Source organism: Hydra vulgaris, chromosome 10, assembly GCF_038396675.1.
Source record: "Hydra vulgaris chromosome 10, alternate assembly HydraT2T_AEP".
Taxonomy (NCBI): Eukaryota; Metazoa; Cnidaria; class Hydrozoa; order Anthoathecata; family Hydridae; genus Hydra; species Hydra vulgaris.
The window spans coordinates 23,534,284-23,557,310 of NC_088929.1; the positions used below are offsets into that span (position 1 = coordinate 23,534,284).

Here is a 23,027-nt window from a genome sequence, read left to right on the forward strand (position 1 = left end):
AATTTTTTCATTTCTGCCTAAATCCGCATTTTGACTTAGACGACTTGTTTTCTTCAACATGAATACTCATACCATGCCGCTTCTCTACAGTGATTCAGAAGTCAGAAGAATATTGGATGAAAGTAAGAATTTAAGAAATACCAATAAAAAATTAGAAAGAAAGAAATAACGAAGTTAATCAGTTTTTTTTAGTTGTCTTAAAACAAGAAAAAATGACTTAGGCGATTGTGCTATGATCGTGACAATATGTAAACATACATAACAAAACGATCTAGCTTATATAACAGCTACAATAGAATAACACAAATTCAAAAATTTTTTCTTTCTCTATCCCTTTATTTGTTCTTTATGTATTTAATTGTTTTCAGAACAAAAAAATGAAAATAAGGGTTTGTGCTTAAAACATTTTGAAACCATTAATAAAAACTTACCTGCAATATATTTCACCTCTGGCTCTCCGGATTCATGCAATCCTGGATTATCACTTAACTCCATAACCAATAACTTTCGTCCTTGCACTGAAAATCCGATGTCATAAAGTTTTGTAATATCAGGGTATTGTTTAGCTATTGAGTTTAACCTACTTAATACACCATTATACTTCATATTACTAATTTCTCCTTTACTTTTTAAAATAAAATCTTTGCGAACTGACTTTTTAGTTTCCAAAGAAAAATTGTTTACTAATGATCCTAATGATTCAGATTTAACAGACATAGTATATTTCCCAGGAGCAAGAAATTTGTGGTAAAATCCAAACTTAGAAACAAACGGAGGAGACTTTAACCCTTCAACTGCAATTTCAGCATTTGTTAGAGGTTGACCATCTTGATTAGCAATTTTCCCATAAACTCTAGTAAGTGCTAATTCAGTAAATTTAAATATAGCCTCTCTGTTTTCTTTCCAAATTTCTACAACTTTTTCAGGTGTTGGATTATGGCAACAAGATAAACCCACACTAATTTGTGGACTTTTAAGTGTGGTATAGAAGAAATGTGGCATTGTATTCATCATAATTTTTCTATTCTCTAAAAATATAATTTAATATATATACATAAATACATACATACACACACACACACACACACACACACACACACACACACACACACACACACACACACACACACACACACACACACACACACATATATATATATATATACATATATATATATATATACATATATACATACATACATACATACATACATACATACATACATATATATATATATATATATATATATATATATACATATATATATATATATATATATATATATATATATATATATATATATATATATATATATATATATATATATATATATACACATACATAATATATATATATATATATATATTTATATATATATACATATATATATATATATATATACATATATATATATATATATATATATATATATATATATATATATATATATATATATATATGTATGTATATAAATTGTAAAGATGCAATAATTAATTTAATTTTTACTACCAACAAATTATAAAACAGTTTATATATAAAAGATCCACTTCCTAAGCTGCTCAAATCAAATGTTTACAAATTTTCTAGTGCTCGATGTAATGCCAGTTATATTGGAGAAACCTCAAGACACTTAATAACAAGGATTCATGAGCATCTTACAAGTGACAAACAATCTAATATTTATAAGCATTAATTTTATCTGTTAATTGTAAAAAATTTTGGATACTGCTCCTAACAAAAACAAATTGAAAAATAAAGAAGCACTTCATATTGATTGGGAAAACCCATCTTTAAATAAACAAACTGTTCATTATAATATGAATTTGTTAATCTAGTTGTTTTTTATTTCTTTTTATTTACTTATAATTTTTTTTTGTTGCTATTTACGGTATCATGATTTGTATGATAAATTTTATTGGCTTGTAACAAGTCTATTTGTCTGTTAACATTTCTCTGTAATGTCTTCAAATTTTGATTTTATATTTATATCCAGAGTTTTAAATTGTAATTTTATCTTTTGAAAATGTAGTATGTTAACTACGAAACATGTTAAGATTAAAAAATATAGTGTTTTTTTTTAAAAAAAGTTCACATTTATTGCTATTAAATTGCTCAAGAAATATATATATATATATATATCAACCCTCAGAATTAGGAAAAATAAGGTCGGCAATAATTTGTCGACCTCAATCTTTTAAAAGTTGGCAAAAAAAAAGTGATACAAAGGTCTTACCATAAAACATAAAAACAAGGTCGGCAAAAATTTGCCAAATCTCAAACACTTTCAAGTTGCTCAAAAGTTGCCAAATCTCAAACACTCTCAGATCTCAAACACTTTCAGGTCGGCAGTTAGGTTGGCATTGCCAAATGCCAACCCTAATTCTGAGGGTTGTGTGTGTATATGTGTGTGTATATATATATATATAAAAATTGTCTTAATTAATTTACTTTATTTATTAAAAGTTTATTTGTTTATTATTTTATTATTAAAATTATATTGCTGTATATATCGTTTATTAAAAAATAATCTCTGGCATTTAACTTGCGTTATAAATAAAAAAGTTTAATTTTTAACAAATTTTTGATGCAGTCATTTATTCAAAATTAAATTTTGAACAAAAAAAAATGTTTAGGAAGGAAAACTGAAAAAAAATTGCAATAAAAATAAGCTGAAGAACAAAAAAAGTTTAAATATTAAACAATATTTAGTAATATTTTAAAATAGACTTGACAGTTAAGTTAAACCCAAGAATTAACTTTAACTTTAATAAACCTAAATATATTTTTTAAATAAAAATTAAATTATATATTTTTTAAAACCTAAATTAAATTATATACATTTTTTTTATCAGAATAAAATTGTCTTTTTATTAAATTAGTTTTAAATTAAATCATATATTTTTTATCAGAATTAAATTATGTTTTTATGATCTTTGCTTCAAGCATAAAAAATCAATAATTACAATAAAATAAAAACAAAATAAAAATAAAGTTTTAGATTTATTTGAGTTTTTTAATCAATAAACTATTAATGAAAAAATGACCATGTAAAAATGACAATTTCAATCTTGTTCCTTTTAACATTACCATTTTTTTATCTTTTTAAAACATTTGTTACATTATTTAATTGCATTTTTATTGTATTTTTTATTATAAGGTCTCTATTAATTCAACTTAATTTTACTATTTTGATTTAATCATTTTAATATACTTTAACTGATGATGACTATGATATAGTCAAAACATGTATTTATAAAATAAATGATTTTAACGAAAATTAAAAAAATTGTCTTATTTATTAGAATTTATTAGAATATTTACTCATTTTGTGCTAAAAAGAAACTTTGGAAATATATATATATATATATATATATATATATATATATATATATATATATATATATATATATATATATATTAGGGTGGTTCAAATTAAGGTGAAAATTTTTTTCAAACTAGAGTGGAAGCTTATAAGGTGCACAGACCCTTGTTTTATATGTAAGATTTTTCTTTTAATTAAAAAAAAAGTTTAAGGACCACACGCGGCCCAAAAGTATTTTTTTTTTACCCTTTTTTGACATTTTTGACCCATGTGTGCCACCATTCAACATAACTCAATTTCTTTTTTGTATATTTAAACTGGTGAATGTTAAAAGGGCGAAAGTCCAACTATGTAAACTTTCAGAAAACTAAAAAAACTGCATTTTCCCCCGTAGTAAATCTTTGTTAATGGTTTAATAATTATTTTTTTTAAAGAGGATAATGTTTTTTATCTTCAAAAAAAAAATTATTTAACGAAAGTTTACATTATTAGACCTCCACCCTTTTAACATTAACCGATTCATTTATTCTCACAATGACTAATATTAAAAAAAAAATTAGGCACTCTTCCTGTATTTTTTTTTTCTCTCTCAACACTGAATAAGTTATAGAAAAAGTAATAAAGTAGACAAATTTCCTTTATTTCTACGGTCTTTTTTATTACAAAATCCACTTTAATTAGTCAAATTGTAATTAAGTTATTAAAATATGCTATATTATTATGGATATCAAACTTTGTGAAGTATCTAAAGTAAAGTGGATCAGCTCTCCCCTATTAACATAACTTTCTTTGAAGTTGCAGGAGGACAAGTTGGAAAAACAAAATTAACGCAATATTAGACTTTTAAAACTATTAACAAATTATTGTTTAAAAATACTATACTTCTTTTCCTCATGCCTACGTCTTTTGTAAAAATGGTCAAACAAAAACAAATCTTGTCTTTTCTTCCCTTAGGTTGTTTTTCCAATCAGTTCTTTAATTAGTTTAATGGCCCTCTCTTCTGTCATTGACCACATCAAGGAATTAAATAATAATTTTACACTCAAGATAAAAACAGTTGAACTTCCAGAACTGTGAAGGGATCTTAAGCCATTGCAACTCACACTTTCCATGTCTAACCTTATCAAAGATAGGCCAAGATCGCTCAGTTACTAGAGCACTAAGAGATGGAGACTTAACTCGTGCAAAATCTAGAGAGTGAAGAAGCTCTTTATTGACCATAACACATTTAAGCGGATATACTTTAGGTTTTGCGGGAAGTTTACTATATAATGCTTAGGCAATAACTTCTCTGTTCGGTCAATGTTTATATGCTAAAGCAAGCACAACTAAGACAGGTTCAGGATACTGTGCCTGCTAAATGATTTTATTGCTGAAGTTGCTCCATGGAGATTTATATCCATGAACCTCTTTATCTGCCACAGCATTTTCATATCCTACAAAATATTTTAACAAAATTAGATTAATTCATTAATCAAACAACTAACTAATCTTTTTTAAATTTGTTTTCTTACTTCTTCTAATTATTTTTAACCTGATTTGGAGCAGCAGTTGCAGATACTGCTCTAAGGAACCACTGAGGGTAAAAGATACCTACAAACATAGCCATATCTCTTTTATATTTTTTTCTGATAAGTTTGGAATGATTTCCAACAGTAAATATAATTTAAGGTAATACAATGCTTTTACCATGATTCTTGCATTATGCAACAGACCAGGAATACAAAATTTGAACCTCTCTTTTTGAGAAACTGCCTTAAATAATTTTATGTGTTTAAAGAGCTGAATGTTTGGACCAGACATTTTGCTACTGGGAGAAATCTTGTTAAAGTGGGTAAAATGTCTTTCTAAAACAAGATGTCTACAGGCAAGGAAAAGTAGTGGCTGCCCAAGCTTATGCGCCTTCTTGCTATTACTCCATCATGTTTTCCAGTGTTGGAAGCAGTTGTATCAAAACATATGCACTGTATATGATAACTGAGGTCATAAGATTCTATTAGATTGTAAACTGCTTTGAACTGCATTTTTACAGCACCTGACTCAATATGAGAAATGCCTTGTAGCTTTTCCCTATCACTTTCATTAGTACTGCTAATCTTTCTTTTGTGGCTGAAATGTGATGATGATTCAGATAAAACAAAGTTATTTACTTCCCCTCCTGAGCTAGCTATAATACTGCTTATGATAGCAGTGTGCTGATTGACAGAATGTCCTACTACTACAGCAGTTATCACTGTATGCTTTAGAATATATTAACGCAGTATTATACTTATTATTCTTCATGGGTATTATCATTTAGTTCATTTTTAACAGAGTCATTGCATTCTGAGCTTAAATAATCAGCAAAATCACTTTCTGAGCTAAAAGATATATGTAGGTCTTCTTTTTTTGAGCATTCCTCTATAGATTTTTTTTTTTTGCAAATCTCTCAGAATCCTTTTTAAAGCTAATATTAAAACAGCCTAGACAACTGTCTTTTTTCCTTATGCATTTTCAAAAACATAATGTCTGTACATTTAGTCTCCTTTGTTCTTTTTTCTAACCATTGTTATTTCATCAATCATGATTTTTATGTCATGTCCCAACCAAAATACCCTTTTAGATTCTATTAAAAAGGTATCTTTATCCTTGATCACTCATGGTGTCAAACTGTTTTTAAGGGATTGCAGCTTTTTATAGTTTATTATTAGAGTTTCAAGTTTTTTCCTAAAATTAATATTAATTAGACCGTAAAACGCATTGTATGCTACAAGTTCTGTGTCCTCCAAGTTCACAGGGAGCCTTCAGCTTAGATATAATGCAGCAGTTCTCTTCCGCTTCTGGACAGTTTGGTGTAAATGTAGAATCTTTATTTGAACAACAAAGTTTTTAAGAGAAATGGATGGCTTGGAGTCTTGTAGGTAAAGATAATACTGGATTATTTTTTTTATTAACAGTTAAAAACTGAATATATGATAGTTTCTTCCTAGTTTTTTTCAACTAAGAATATTTTTTTGACTCTGTTTCTTATTTTACCAAGAACTTTTGGCATAGCATTTTATTTAACTTTTTATTTCATTTAAATCAACTATAATAACATAAATTTAAATATATATTTTCAATTCTAAAAACAAACTTCATTTAAAGCTTCATTTTAGAGCTAGAGGAGATCTTATTGAACAGTTTAAAATTATAAATAAAATTGATGATGTTAACTTTTTTGTTCCTCAAAGGATCTCTAACAACGTATATTGCAGGAGGAGTCACAATAAACAGCTACACAGACAAATTGTCAGCGATTGCGAAGAGCGACATCACTTTTTTACTAATCGTGTCACACCGTCCTGGAATATGCTACCACAGGAAGCAATTGACACTCACTCGGTCAACTTATTCAAAAGTTTCCTATCATGATGGGCATCTTGTCTCGTTGACAATTAGCCCTACACATTAGTTAGTATAGAGATGCCTGGTGTTGCATCTCTTCGTCAATATACTTTATAATCAATGATTGACTAATTTACAGTATTATTGAATTTGTAAAAACATAAAATAAAAAAAAAAAATTATTGATTGTAAATTTATTGACTCTAAATAAAATCAAATTCAAATTCATTTAGTATCAAGAAGCATTTTACTCATTTTATTTTTATGTTTAAGCTTTATTAAATCTTATTAAAACAGCATATGTTGATAATTGATCATGGTTAATACATAAGTACAATGAAATCACACCATTGTCATGGAAACAGTTTCTCGAGTCTTTTTTAATGACTTTTTAATTAAATTTAAAAAGATATATGGGTCAAATCATTATGTTTCAACCAATTTAAAGAAAACTTTGTAGGGCATCATCTCTGATTTTCCTGGATTTTACATATTGTTATGTGCATCATGTAGATAGATTAAATTTGAAATTTTAGACTTCCAAGTACAACAGTTCAGAAATTATAGCCTTACAAACAGGACACAGTGGCCAACCTCGATTTACAAATGGTCAAAACAGACTACTTTAGAGCTGTATAACTTTTTTCTCACTTTCAACAAGTGTCTCATTTTTTCTAGAACTATTTTCTGGATAGTTCTCTCTTTAAAAAAGTGGTTTTAATTAACTTGTGTTAAATTAGAAAAAAATTATGACCTCCTCAACTTTGGAAAAAATCATAAAATTGCTAAAATATGCCAAAATGAAACTAACTGTAGCATTATTCTGTTCATCCACAAGTCTTTACAGATAGCTTTTCTGATTAGCTACTACTGTCTGCAATACATGGGCAAAATATAGGCAGCTTGTTGCAGTTTAAAACTTAAATATATCTAAAAGCAAAATGTCCACTTGCCTAAAAAGTCCAATTTTCAGCCATTTTGAGATGCTTGTAAATTTTTCTAACAGTTTGTTTTGATCTAAGATTAACAGCATTTAAGACCATTAGAGTTAACTATCTGAAAATGCAAACATTATAAACTTGTCAAATCCACACCAAAAATGCCAGCATTTTTAAATTACCCTATTTTTCAATCATCAACGGTTGTATGTGTTACTTGAAACCAGTGCCCCTCTAATCTGCCAACTGGCCTATGTAAAGGCTGCAACTAATTATAAGTCATTTCTTAATAAAAGGAAAGATATGTTTGGTTGTCCTCTCCTTGATCTAGTCTTTATAGTAGATAGGGGCACAAATAAAGGGGGCAGTAACTTTTTAGAGACCTTCATTATGGTTCAAATAAAGGTCTCTAAATTAATTTAGATATTTAAGTACTTAATACTTAAATATCTAAATTAATTTCAAAATGAAAACATTATTTCTTTAAATTCTTTCTTATTATAGGTAATCAGTGGTGTTTATGTGGTCTGGACTCCTCCCCCCCCCCCCCACTCACTAAGGTGAGGGGAGGGGTTTGGGGGTGGCACCAACCAAATTCTACTAACTTTTAGTAATTTAATTAACTTTTGTTAATTCCCTTTTAAAACCATTACATTGTATATTTGCTGGAAAATCTCGCACACATTTTTGATAGTTACTATGAAAATTTGAATCTTATGGTAAAAGCATCAAAAAATGCAATAAAGATCTAATGGCCTTAACTGTATATTCATTAGAAAATGAATTATGTATGTTTCATGGTAGAAAATGAATGTTTATATCTTTGAAAGTTGGTTTAACTCCTAAAAGCTATAATAATAAAAGCTTTGCATGGCTTTTTTGAGAAGTGATAACTTTGTAAGTTGATAACTTAGTATAATTAGACAATATGGTTATTATGATTTTTGATTAGTAATGCAGAAAATTAACTCAAATTTCTAAAGAAAATTAAATTTTTTCATTGTGAGAATGAATATATAAAAAAAATTAAATATAATAATGTTGAAGGGTGGCACACATGGGTCAAAAAATGCAAAAAAAAAGGAAGAAAAAAAAGTACTTTGGGGGCCGTGTGCCACCCTTAAACTTTTTTTAAATTTAAAAAAAAAAAAAATCTTACATATAAAACAAGGGTCTGCTCACCTTATAAGCTTCCACACTAGCTTTAAAAAATTTATATATATATATATATATATATATATATATATATATATATATATATATATATATATATATATATATATATATATATATATATATATATATATATATATATATATTTATACACAAACACACACACACACACACACACAGACACACACACACACACACACACACACACACACACACACACACATAGATCATCCAGGTCATATTTTAAAAATCCAGAAAATTGTTAGGGTAAAATATCCAGAAAAAATCTGGAATATATCTTACCTTATTTTCCTCCTAACATTGATTATAGCTGAGTTGTTTCTTTTTTTTTTTTTTACTGTTCTTAATTTTTGTATAAGTGATGAGTAAAAAAGCTTTCAAAAATAAATAAATTACAAAAATATAATATACCTAAACTTATATGTATAGAAAAAGTTTTAGATTTCCGGGAAAACTAAAAGTTGAGAACAATATGCATAATAATAAATAAAATTATGTTTTAATACATAAACCGTTAATACATGCTGTATCATATCAGATACAATTACAAATTTACATTTTGTTACAAACTTTAGGAAACTTCAAACTAACTTTGCAACTTAAAATTAATATTTCCATTTTAATTTCTTAATTTAGTTTGTCTATATTGTATGAACAGAACAGCATTTAATGCCTCTAGTTGCCATTTTGCTCGTTTAGAAATAAAATATAGTCTGTATAACAACAGAATTTAAGTTTTATGGTTATTCATGGGATTAAATTTTTAGCAATATATAGCAAGTCCAAAAATGCTCTATTCAAATCAGGATTTAAATCAAGATTTTAGAATACCTTTCACAGAACCAAAGTTCTGTGAAAGGTATTCTAAAACACTTGTGCCATTTTCATTGAAGTTGTCTCTTTCAATATATTTTTATACAAATCAACATTCATAGTTTTATCAATAAAATTAAATTTACTATAACCACCATTTCATGCCATACACCTCATAACATTACAATTCCATGTCTAACAGTTCCTTATGTGCAACTTAAATGAAGGTATTTTAAAGTTAAACTTGGATCCATAAGACCACAGAACTTTCTTTGAAAATGATACTGGCATTAAATAATACTTTTTTTTTAAATTCATTCTTCTCATCATAAATTTTTTTATCAAAAATGGCTTTTTACTAACATCCACTAAACCACATGAGACTTCTAATTGATGTTGGTGAAATTGAGTTTCCTGCTAAGGAAACTCAATTTCATATGATTCCATATGATTTTCTATATTTTTTGCACTTTCAAATTAATTTTTTTAAATCATTCTTATAATTTCTTATCATTTCTCAAAGTCATTTTCAGCTTTAATCTTATTCTAGTAAGAATTTCAAATGTTTCATTTGTTTAAGCTTCTTTACAATGGCTCGTACTGTTGTAAATGTTTCAAATTGTTTAAGCTTCTTTATAATGGCTCATATAAATGTTTCATATTGCTTAAGCTTCTTTACAATGGCTAAGCTTCTTTACAATGGCTACTGTTGTAAAAGGAATATTTGTAACTTCTTGGACTTTTCTATAAGTATTTTCTTATTTAACCAAATCTATAATAAATTTTTGTTGAGTAGCATTTAAATAATTGCTCTAGGGTGCCATACTGTTTGATGCACAGAGTTTGTAATTTCTTTTTTTTTCAAAAATGTTATTAATAATATTCTTGAAACATTAATTTAATAATAAAATAGAAATTTTAAATTTAAAATGATTTTTTGAACACTAAACATACAAGTACATGTCCCGCACTCAAGTAACAAAAATTTGAATAACAATTATGCTTGATATAAGCACTATTTACTAATGAAAAAACCTCAAATTTAAAACTAATTTAATAAAAATATATAACTTTATTCTGATAAAAAATATATATATATATTAATTTAGGTTTTAAAAATATATAATTTACTTTTGATTAAAAAAATATGTTTAAGTTTATTAGAATTAAAGTTAATTCTTGGACTTAACTGTCAAATCTGTTTTAAAATATTACTAAATATTGTTTAATATTTAAACTTTTTTTGTTCTTCAGCTTATTTTTGTCGCAATTGCTTTTTCGGTCTTCCTTTGTAAACATTTTTTTTCTACTCAAAATTAAATTTTAAATAAACGGCTGCATCGAAAATTTGCACAAAACGTAAGTTAAACTTTTTTTTATAATGCTTAATATATAATTTTTTATTAAAAATATTTAATAAAAATTTTATAAATTTTATATTAAATATTTTTTAATAAACGATATTATATAACTAATAAACTTTTAATAAGTAAATAAATTAACATCATTTTTTTATTTGTTACTCTATAATATATTTAAAATGTAAAATTATTTGTGGTTGCAAAGCTACAATTAGAAATTTAAGAAATAATCATTTTAAAAATTCAAAAATTTAACATATTTTAATTCAATTATGCAAATGTTGAGAAAAGAAAGAAATTTGTTAATATCAAACATTTTTAAAAATGCAATATTAAATTTAATTATTTAATATTAAAAAAAAAAAAAATGAAAATAAACATTCCCATATAGTTATAATAAAAAAGCTGTTAAATAACATTTAACTCATTTTGCTGTAATTAATATTATTGCAGTAATTTAAAAAAGTTAATGTCTTTAAAAAACAAAAAAAAAATAAAGAAAATTTTATGACATCAAATATTGCGTTAAGCTAATGAATTAACTATTTTTATTTAAAGCAAGGCCTATATATATATATATATATATATATATATATATATATATATATATATATATATATATATATATATATATATATATATATATATATATATATATATATATATATATATATATATTATATATATATATATATTATATATATATATATATATATATATACAATATATATATTAATATACATATATATATATATATATATATATATATATATATATATATATATATATATATATATATATATATATATATATATATATATATATATATATATATATATATATATATATATATATATATATATTAAGGGTGTCCCAAAAAACAACATTTTTGAAAAATATATGCAGAGACCCCCTTAATGTGTTCTATCTAATACAAAAACACTAGATTTAAAAATTTTTTGAATAACAAATATTTTAAGGGGTCCCTCAAGACCCTTGAATATTTAATGGGTCCCTAATATTTTCAAAAAAAAAATATTTTCAAAATATATATCAACCTGGTACTCAAATGAAGCGAAATTATATAAAAATTTCAAAAATAATATTTAATTTGGAAAAATTTTAACTTCATTTTCAAAAGATAAAATTACAATTTAAAACTCTGGATATAAATATAAAATCAAAATTTGAAGACATTACAGAGAAATGTTAACAGACAAATAGAATTGTTACAAACCAATAAAAATTAGAATACAAATTATGATACCGTAAATAGCAACAAAAAAAAATTATAAGTAAATTAAAAAAAAAAAAAAAAACAACTAGATTGACAAATTTATATTATAATAAACAGTTTGTTTATTTAAAGATGGGTTTTCCCGATCATTATGAAGTGCTTCTTTATTTTTCAATTTGTTTTTGTTAGGAGCAGTATCCAAAATTTTTTACAATTAACAGATAAAATTAAATGCTTATAAATATTAGATTGTTTGTCACTTGTAAGATGCTCATGAATCCTTTTATTAAGTGTCTGGAGGTTTCTCCAATATAACTGGCATTACATCGAGCACAAGAAAATTTGTAAACAACATTTGATTTGAGCATCTTAAGAAGTGGATCATTATATATAAAATGTTTTATAATTTGTTGGTAGTAAAAATTAAATTAATTATAACATCTTTACAGTTTATATATATATATATATATATATATATATATATATATATATATATATATATATATATATATATATATATATAGATCTATAGTTTGTTGGCTTTGGGAAGAGCGGAAGGAAAAAAGTGATTCTTACGCCAACATATACGTCACTTTTAATTACTTTTAACTTTCGTCCAACATTTCCGTGTTGGACGAAAGTAAAAACCATTAATTTAATTACAAATTAATTGTTATATAAAAAAACCACAAAAACGCAAATTTAATTGACCGGAATGTTTTTAAAAACATTCTGAATGTTTTTAAAACATTCTGAATGTTTTTAACAATATAAACAATGTTTTTATTTTTATTTTTTTTAATAAAATGTTTTTATTTTTATTTTTTTTATTAAAATGTTTTTATTTTTATTTTTTTTACTGTAAATCATGCGCGGAGTGTTGCTACATCGACTATCTAATAGCCTGACTCGCAAGGGAGTGCTGCTACATCGACTGACAAATAGCCTGACTCGCAAGGGAGTGCTGCTACATCGACTGACAAATAGCCTGACTCGCAAGGGAGTGCTGCTACATCGACTGACAAATAGCCTGACCCGCAAGGGAGTGCTGCTACATCGACTGAGGGTTTGGTTAGGGCAGGCAGTCTATCATTATTAAAAAAAAAATTCCGGTCTTGAATTTTAATTTTTACTTTTTGTCAACAAAATATGGAAAAAACTTTCGGACGACATCTAAGGGTTCTATATATATATATATATATATATATATATATATATACATATACATATATATAATGTGGAGTTATAAATGCAATATTAAATTTAATTATTTAATATTAAAAAGAAAAAGAAAAGAAAATAAACATTCCCATATAGTAATAATTAAAAAGCCATTAAATAACATTTTTTTAAAAATAAAAAAAAATAAACATTCCCATATAGTTATAATAAAAAAGCTGTTAAATAACATTTAACTCCTTTTGTAGTTATTAACATTATTGCAGTAATTTAAAAAAGTTAATGTCTTTAAAAAATAAAAAAATAAAGAGAAATATATGACATCAAATAATGCGTTAAGCTAATGCATTAAGCATTTTTATTTAAAACAAGGCCTGTAGCAGCACTCCTTGTATATACTTATTTAAGTTAGTCAATGTATGTACACTCTGCTTTTCCAATCCTTAAATAAATCTGTTAATAAAACAAAAATAAAGAAAATAAAATAAAACAAATAAAATTGAATAATAAGAACAGTATAAAACATTATAAAAATACAGTAAACATAATAAATAAACCCATTCTACACTTAAAAAAAAAAGACAATTAAGTTTGCTTTTTTGAGGTAATTCAAAAAATGCTTAATTTTATATGCATTTACAATTAATTTAATTGCTTTGGCTTTAAGACAACAAGGTAATTCCATTTTTACCTTATGTTACATGCGCAACAACTTTATCAAATATATGCCTATTTAAACTGTAAATTAAACTTTTAGCTTTTTTCTATGAATGCTGTTAGTCTAAAGAACAAAATAAGCTAAAACGTTTGCCCGGCCAAAAGAGGGCAAACTTATTACTGAAAATGCCACTTATGCTACTCGGAAAACAAGGTAAAAAAATTGCTTTAACTTTTAGGTTAGATTTCTGCAAATCAGTAATGCGGTTTGTATTAGAAACTTTCATAATATGTTGAGAATTCTATACCAATTTAAAAAATATATAAAAGTTTATCAGAGGTGACCGGCAAAGGAAAATAAACTAGTTTTTTTGATACTATATATTTAACCTACGTTATATCATTTACATTACCGAGCAATTATTATTGTGGATTTTTTATATCTATTATTAAGAGTTAGACTTATGTAACAAATGAGTTGCAAAAGTATTTAACTCATTCATTAAAAGTAATTAACAAAGGAAATTTTAAAAAACTGGTGCCACTTCCAGAGTGTTTTATCATAAAATTTATCAAAGTTATCAAATCAAAAACAGTTTTTTGCAAGACCAAGAGTAACTTTAAAAAATTATTTTAGTATTGCAACGTTATTAATACTTATTTGAATCATTTAAATAAGAAAATCTTTGGTTTGTTTTGACAGTAAATTATGTGCCTTGTAGTTACTTTGACTTTCATTCAACATATGGGCAATTCCACGGCGGAAAATGAAAAAGTAGTCAAATTTTGTTCTCTTTTTTGTCAACTTTTTGCAAAAGAGAGGGTATATGCGATCGTTTGTGACAGGAGGGAAGGGGTTAAGAATTGACAAATATAGGATGACATGTTTTATAAATGACCCTCCTTGATTGCATTTACAAACGATTTGTTTTACTGAAACAATTATCAAGTTTTTATCAAGTTTTTTTTGTCGACCTCTAACAGTTTGAGGTTGGCAATTTATTGCTGACCTCATTTTTCGTAATTTCAAGGGTTGTATATATATATATATATATATATATATATATATATATATATATATATATATATATATATATATATATATATATATATATATATATATATATATATATAAATATATATATATATATATATATATATAAATATATATATAAATAAATATATATATATATATATATATATATATATATATATATATATATATATATATATATATATATATATATATATATATATATATATATATATATACACACACACACACATAATTAAGTACATAATTAAAAGCTATGTATCGCCACCCTACATAAAATAACTCTCAATGAATTAAAATGTAAAAAACTACAAACCTTTAACTTTTTTAGTTACATTACACTCTGCGTGCAACTTAATAGGTTTTGCAATAAAACTTGATATCAAATCTTGAAAGATAACTTCATCGTACTGCTTTAAAAATGCTTTGTTGGTAGAATCAGGTTGATAACTGAAATAATATTGAAAGTATAATAAATGAAACTTTTTAATTAAATGAATTTAGTTTAAAACAAATCGAAACCTAATTGTTGTATCTCCTCCTTCAATGATAGCAGAAAATAAAAAATTATTTTCTTTAAACCATTCTTTAAGAACTTTTACTTGCCAGTTGTCGTTGACATCCTAAAAAAAGAAATTTATATTATGTGATATAGTAAAGGCACCTATTTTCATGCTAAAGAAATAAAGGAATTTTTAGAGTGAGACCGTTTGAAAGCTTTGCTTATTAATTTAAGAAGCTTTAAAAATTTTTAAAAAGTTTTTGTTTAAGTATGAAAGATACTCTAAACAACTATAACTTAATTTGTGTAACCAAAACCCGGTGCAACTTTTACCAAGTAAATTCTAATTTGAATATCAATTTGGGGAAGCCAGGAGTAATTTTCATCAAATAAGAATTTTATTATTAATTTTATACTGGCTTGCTTTTGAATTAATTTATCATTTAAAAAAAGATCGGGAAGCTTAAATGGCATGTTTAATTCTTGTGATTTTTTTATGGAATAAAGTATAGTTTGTTTTTTCAACATTAAGTGATAGTGTCCTAAACCAAACATTTAATTTATTTAGATAAATATTCACATCTGTATTTAGTTGCATAATATCAAATAATATTATGTTGCATAATGTAGTCGCACAACAAAATATTACCGATGCAATACTGACAAAAAAAAAGGTGAGGCAAGTGTATATACATGTACTGACAAGTAAGTTGAGGTATAACTCAAAATGTGTAGCCTTTATTCAATAAATGTGCTGAAGCCGTAAAAGACGACTATTTCATTATTACATCATCAGTGACAATTGGTGCAAGCTTAAATACATTAAAGTATTTGTGTATATATATATGTATATATATATACATATATATATATATGTATATATATATATGTATATATATATATATATATATATATATATATATATATATATATATATATGTATATATATATATATATATATATATTTATATAAATATATATATATATATATATATACATATATATACATACACACACACATACCTTTGTTTTCTACACTAAAAAGACTATTGAGGTATTTCATGAGAAAGGACATGTATGTAACCATCTATTCAGATTTTCTCTATACTTTGTAGAAATGAGGTCTTCTATTTCCCCACAAAAGAGAAAAGGAAGAGAAAAGATGAAGTTTATAGAGCAAGATAACAATTAACAGACAATTTAAAAGATTTCAAATTATATGAATCAAGAAACCCAGATGAAGGGAGCGAATTCCAAAGTACTGATGTTTGAGGAAAAAAAACTAGACAAATAAGAATTTTTGGAGCACTTAAGAAAAGTCACAGTAAAAGGATGAGACTTAACTGAATGACGAGTAACATAAAAATGAATTTTATTAGTTGGCACAAAAGATGGATATGAAGAAGAGTGCTGTCCATTGAGGACAACTTTTATATTTCAATCGGTATGGAAGGAATCAATAATCTTAAAGATGTTACCTGTTACACCATAAGAAGGAAGCTTATGGAGAGAACCAGCATGCCAAACTTTATCAAAGACTTTAGAAATGTCAAGAGCGATAACTTGTAAATAGCAATAAACTTGAAATGAGCAATAACCTTGAAATTGATAAACTTGAAATGAACGATAAATGATAAACTTGAAATGAGTCATAAACTTAAAAGAAATTATAAAAAAAAAAATGCAGCCTATATATAAAGATTTCATAAAAAAGCATCCTCATCATAAAGATATACTTTATGAAATGCATTATTACTTAAGAAAAGTAATTTTTTCCACAAAATAAAAACTAGATTGACAAAAGATTGTCAGATACTGTCAGTTTGGGAGATAGGTCAGCATTGCCAAATGCCAACCCTAATTCCAAGAGCTGATATATATGTATATATATAGTTATTTAGTTAGTGGTAAATTGCATGAATCTTATCCACAAGCTGAGATGTAGAATCATTCAGCTGTAGCAGCCTAGTACTTTTTTTTTCAAACCAAAGTTTTTTCATTTTTTGTCAACCATTTGTCTAGAATTGCATTGAATTTGTTCAAATCTTCAGATTTTACAACAACATCTTGGGTGATTGTTCCAAATTTGGTAAACTCAGTTTGAGAAGAAATGGATTCTTGAGCTAACTGATGCACAAATTCATTTACTTCACAAGGAGTGAAACACTGCATCATAACTAACCATTTGGTTTAAGTATAGTATTTTTGTGGCTCTGTGTTGAACTCTTTCAAGCATTGAAACTTCTGCTAGATTTGGTGGACTCCATGCTGGAGCAGCAAATTCAAGTTACGGTCCCACATAGTTAGTATACAAAATTTTACACATATTACAATCTCTACTTCCAAATGCATTTTGATGTTTTCACCTCATAGGTGAAATACACAGTTGTACAAAAATACCTAGATCTCTCTTTAATACATTGTTTGAGAGGTCATAAATAATTCTATTTACATTCATTGTGTGTGTTTTAACAACTCCTTGCTGAATCTCATCACCTTACCAAACATCAGAATTAGGGTTGGCATTCGACAATACCAAGCTAATTACCAACCTTAAAATGTTTAAGGTTGGCAAAAAATCGCCGACTTCGTTTCTATTTTTTATGACTTTGTGTCAAACTTTTTTGCCAACCTGATGCCGACCTCTAACAGTTTAAGGTTACCAACTTATAGCCAACCTCATTTTTCCTAATTCCGAGAGTTGCCTTACATTTTTTGCAATTCCGTATGCTAATTGTTGCACTAATTAACAATGTTGTCAAGGTCGGTTTATATTTCTGCTTATTAAGGAAATCTTCTATGGCTATTATTTTGCTATTGCCAGCATACATTTTAAATGTATTCAGCACAACTTCTGGTGAGTCGTTTATGAATAGTACAAACAAAACGGGATCCAAAACTGAACCCTGAGGAATGCCACTGGTAACAGATACCTATCCTGAAACTGTATTACCAATAGTAACTCTATACAAACTACGTATACAAAGTTTAACCTTAGCAGTTTCGTATGTAATGGTGTCAATTGTCTCAAGCAGATTTGTTGTGCACGATTTGTTTGGAATGAAACCAGTTGCTCCTCAGAAATAAGACTATTTTTGTTCAGAATAAGGTTTTCAAACATTTTACATATAATTCTAATTATCTATTTATCTCTTCTATTTTACTAATTAATAAGTTAAGAATGTTATCATTATTTTATTATGTGTTAATCTTATGAGTCATTATGCATAATACACATTTTTTTTTTCAGAAAATTAATAAGTTAAAAATAAAATAAGTTGGCTGACATTCAGAACACTCAGTGTAATACTTCATCATCCAGTTAAGTTATTACATCAGTATTGGATTACTGCTAAAATTATTGCATCATCCTGAAATTACAAATGAAATCATCGTCTTGAACGAAAACAGATTTTTAAAACATATTATTTGACAGATATTAATAAATGGAGATAAAAGAAGTCATTTTCAAAGTTGATCCAAAAGAAATGGGGATAAAAGAAGTCAAAATAAAGTATGGTGTATTGGTCAAGCTACAGCTTTATCACAGGGTACAAGTTACCATCTAAAAGACAAGTCTTTTAGATAGTAACTTGTGCCCTGTGATCACTAATCTGTCAATAATCTGTCAATAACTAGCTTTGCTAATTATTGACAAAAATCACACGTTGCATATTTTTATTATTATAACGTTTTGTATAACGATCATTAATTGTTGACAAGAGTCACAAGTTGTATGTTTAAATGCTATATATAGCGAACAATTTTTTTGTAAAAATGTTTAGGTTGATGATAAGTAAAAAAAACATTGAAAACAAAATGGCTTTTAAATGCGTTGAATAACAAGCTAACCGGGCATGTCTATTATCTCCGCAATATGAAGATGGACAGCCAAAGTGATTTATCTGGCAGATGACTTTTTTCTTCATGATAAACAATATTACTTCAGATCAACACATAGCGTACTTGCTTGCTGCTTTGCCGTTGAAGACTTACAAGACCATGGAAAAATGAACAGCAACAGAAGTACCAGAGAAAGTTTCGTGTGAAGAATTGGTGACAAAATCAAAAACACTGGAAATAAGAAAAACATCGTTAATCTTATGATATGAATTTGGTAAAACTTATTTGGTAAAACTTATTGAGTGATCCAAGCAGCTCAAGATTGCAATTTCTTGTCGTCAGAGAGAGATGGCCAACTTCATGATCAGTTCATTATTGGGATTACTGATGGTGTTGTTCTGCGTGCCATTCTTTGGAGAGAAGATGAGTTGAGCTTTGACGATTGTGTCAAGACTGCATCCATGTTTTTACAAACTAGATTAGATGCGGCATGTTTATCTGTAAATGAAGAAGTAAATGCAAGTTACCGAACAACTGGGACTGAAATAACAAGTTATATACGGAGAAAGAAATGCAATGTTTCAACTGGGAATCATTAAATCATTTTGCACGTGAATATACCTCTTCATGCAAGAAATGCTTGCATAAACATACTGTGAAGGACTGCTACAAACATCTACAAAACCAGAAAAACTTAAATGGGATGTGTTCGCATTAGGTATTTCTACAAGAACTCGTCTTGAAGCAATACTAGCTACTATTGACTTTGTGATAAACAGAAAAAAAGCTACAGCGCTTGTGGATATTGGTTGCTCGCAATCAATTATCACCAAGAAGTTACTGCCATCTGACTATAAAGTGATTTGTGTAGTGTAGTGCAACAATGGGCAGAATAATTCAATGTGAAGAACTTATTGCTAAAATACACCACCCAACAAATGGTGCTTGGTGCATTGGTATTAAGTGTTGATAAAGTAATAAACAAATACGACATGATTATGGGTATGGATTTAATAAATAAAGTTGTGTAATGAACTGAAAATTGGCACTGGAAATTGAAATTCAGTAATTCTTTAAGTTATTATCAACACCTCGTGTTGCAACAATTGAAATTGGAACAAACAAAGCTTATTTTGCGAAAAACGGATTGTAAGTTGGGAGTGGGAGAACGAACCTAAAATGAAAAACAGAACAAGTCAGTATAACATATCTGACCAACATTGTGAGGCATTCAACAACAAACTTAATGAATGGATCAAAGATGGCATACTCATTAAATATGACAATAAAATTATGGGAAATGCTAAAGGTTTACTAATGTTGATGTGCGTCATTCAAGATAATAAAAAGAAGATAAGACTGGTGCTTGATTATCGCGAACTTAACACCAATGTAAAAGGCTCTACAAGGGATGCGGATGTCATCAACAATGGCATAAGGGATTGGAGATTCATGAGTAAAAATAGCAATGACTCAGTGGTGGATCTAAAACAAGCATACCTACAAATTCATGTGCATAAACAACATTGGCCTTACCAAATCTACAAAGATCAACAATATGTGCTTACACATTTGGACTTTGGTTTGAACCTAGCACCTGTGATGATGAGCTCAATACTGCGATACATTCTCCAACAAAATTCTGCACTTGCAAAATCAAAAAGAGGATACATTGATGACACCTTAGCAATTAATGGAAATGGAAGAAAGCTGGTGGCACATATGAAGAAATGGGGTCTTCACACAAAAACACCTGAATATTTTGGCGAAAACCCAGTTCACTAGGATTGGAAGTAACAGTAAACCCATCTATGAAGGAAATGTTTTGAAAGAGAGGATGCGAGATACCTATTATTAAAAATGTGCTTACCAAGAGAGATATATTCTCATTATGTGGTGAAATGATGCAGGAAGTTGTGGATAAAGTCATTAAATGGGATCCAGCAAAAGGTGTACGGAATGACAAACCAAATACATCTTTAACTGTATGGTGTGATGCAAGTTTGCTGGCAAAAGGAGTTGCGATAATGCAAGGTGATAAAAAAATAAAAGATGCAATATGGCTCCAATCAAAGTGTGATGCAATGCATATCAACGTAGCTGAATTAGATGCATGTATTGAAGGTCTCAATATGGCATTGAAATGGAACCCAAGTGACATCTCTATCAAAACTGATTCTTAAAGTGTATTCAGTTGATTAAATTCTAAATTGACTCATAACAAACCTGTAAAATGTGCTGGGCAATGCGAAATATTAATTCAACGAAGGCTGCAAATATTTAGAAAATTGGTCGAGGATTATGCCATTAATGTAAATGTTACATGGGCACCAACAACAAAAAATATCGCAGATGAACTCACACGAGTGCCAACAAAATGGATAAACACTAAAGTTGCAACGCAAGTTGTACGTGTGTTGGTATCCATGTTTCCAGAAACATAGTGAAACAAGTTGTCACTGAATGTGACGAATGTAATTCAATTGATCCTAATGTGATTTTGTGTGATAAAGGAAATCTTATTGTCAATAAAGTGTGGGAAAGAGTAGCCTGCAATGTTACTCATGTTGGTTCGTTGCTATATCTCACCAGTATTGATTGTGGCCCAAGCAGATACACGTTGTGGACACCATTAAGCGACGAAAGTGCAGCAACAATTGTTTAATCATTAAAAACAATATGGTCATCACTTGGACCTTCTTCCAAAGTTCTCATAGATAATTCTAAGTCGTTTAGATCTCAGACTATGCAAGCTATGGCGTCAAAGTGAGAAATAAGACTATCGAGCTGTTGAAAAACCATCGGGAAATGGAATTGTTGAAAGAGTTTATCAGATGGTAAAAAGAACAAACGTGAGGGCAAAATGTGGTATACCCATATCTGTATTTTTAATCAATAACACTCCATCAAAACATGGCACACCTTTTGAAATCTTTTGCCAACAATAAAAACACGCCCAAATTCCTGGAGTCGATAAAGTTGAATCAACACAAAAGTCCCTGACTAAGTTTCAAGGATGGAAAGTTGGCGATAAAGTGTGGGTAAAACCCAAGTAAATGATGCCGTGTACACAGTGATGGTTAAAAGGAAGTAAAGTGGCACTGCATAATGGTTTAACAGCTGAAATTGAAGTTAACGGACATACGTTGCCACAATATTTTTCTTATCTGCATCATTTGTAGACAAAAAAGAAGAAGATATAATAACTGATGATGATTACCATCTGACACTTGTTCCTTCCCTCCCAAAATGAATTTAAAACATGTCATAATCGAAGATCCAAGTTCTTAAATAACTTCCCTGGACGATGGCAAAGCTGACAATAGTATGGACCGCACTGATCAAAGCTACCCAACAAATTGTAAGACAGAGTTACAGCCTGTTCGGTTCACTTGCTGAGGGAGAAGAAAGTATCACAACTATGTATGAGTTCTTGTTGAGCTGGGGGAGAAGTTGTGATTTTGCGTCAATAATTTGTCAATAATTAGCTTTGACAAAAGTCACATGTTGCATATTTTTATTATTATAACGTTTTTGTATAACAATCATTAATTGTTGAC

At 27.4% G+C, this 23,027-nt stretch overlaps 1 protein-coding gene across 2 annotated transcripts in view; it reads right to left on the reverse strand.

The window, feature by feature from the left end:
- Window positions 1–23,027, reverse strand: part of LOC100213926 (carboxypeptidase D) — a 38,509-nt gene that overhangs the window by 8,560 nt on the left and 6,922 nt on the right. For both annotated transcript variants that reach the window (XM_065807547.1, XM_065807548.1), the window contains exons 3-5: window positions 15,645–15,745; window positions 15,439–15,572; window positions 432–1,028 (exon numbers count right to left, since the gene is read on the reverse strand). In XM_065807547.1, coding sequence (XP_065663619.1) covers window positions 432–1,028; window positions 15,439–15,572; window positions 15,645–15,745 — 832 coding nt within the window. The remainder of the gene's footprint in view (window positions 1–431; window positions 1,029–15,438; window positions 15,573–15,644; window positions 15,746–23,027) is intronic.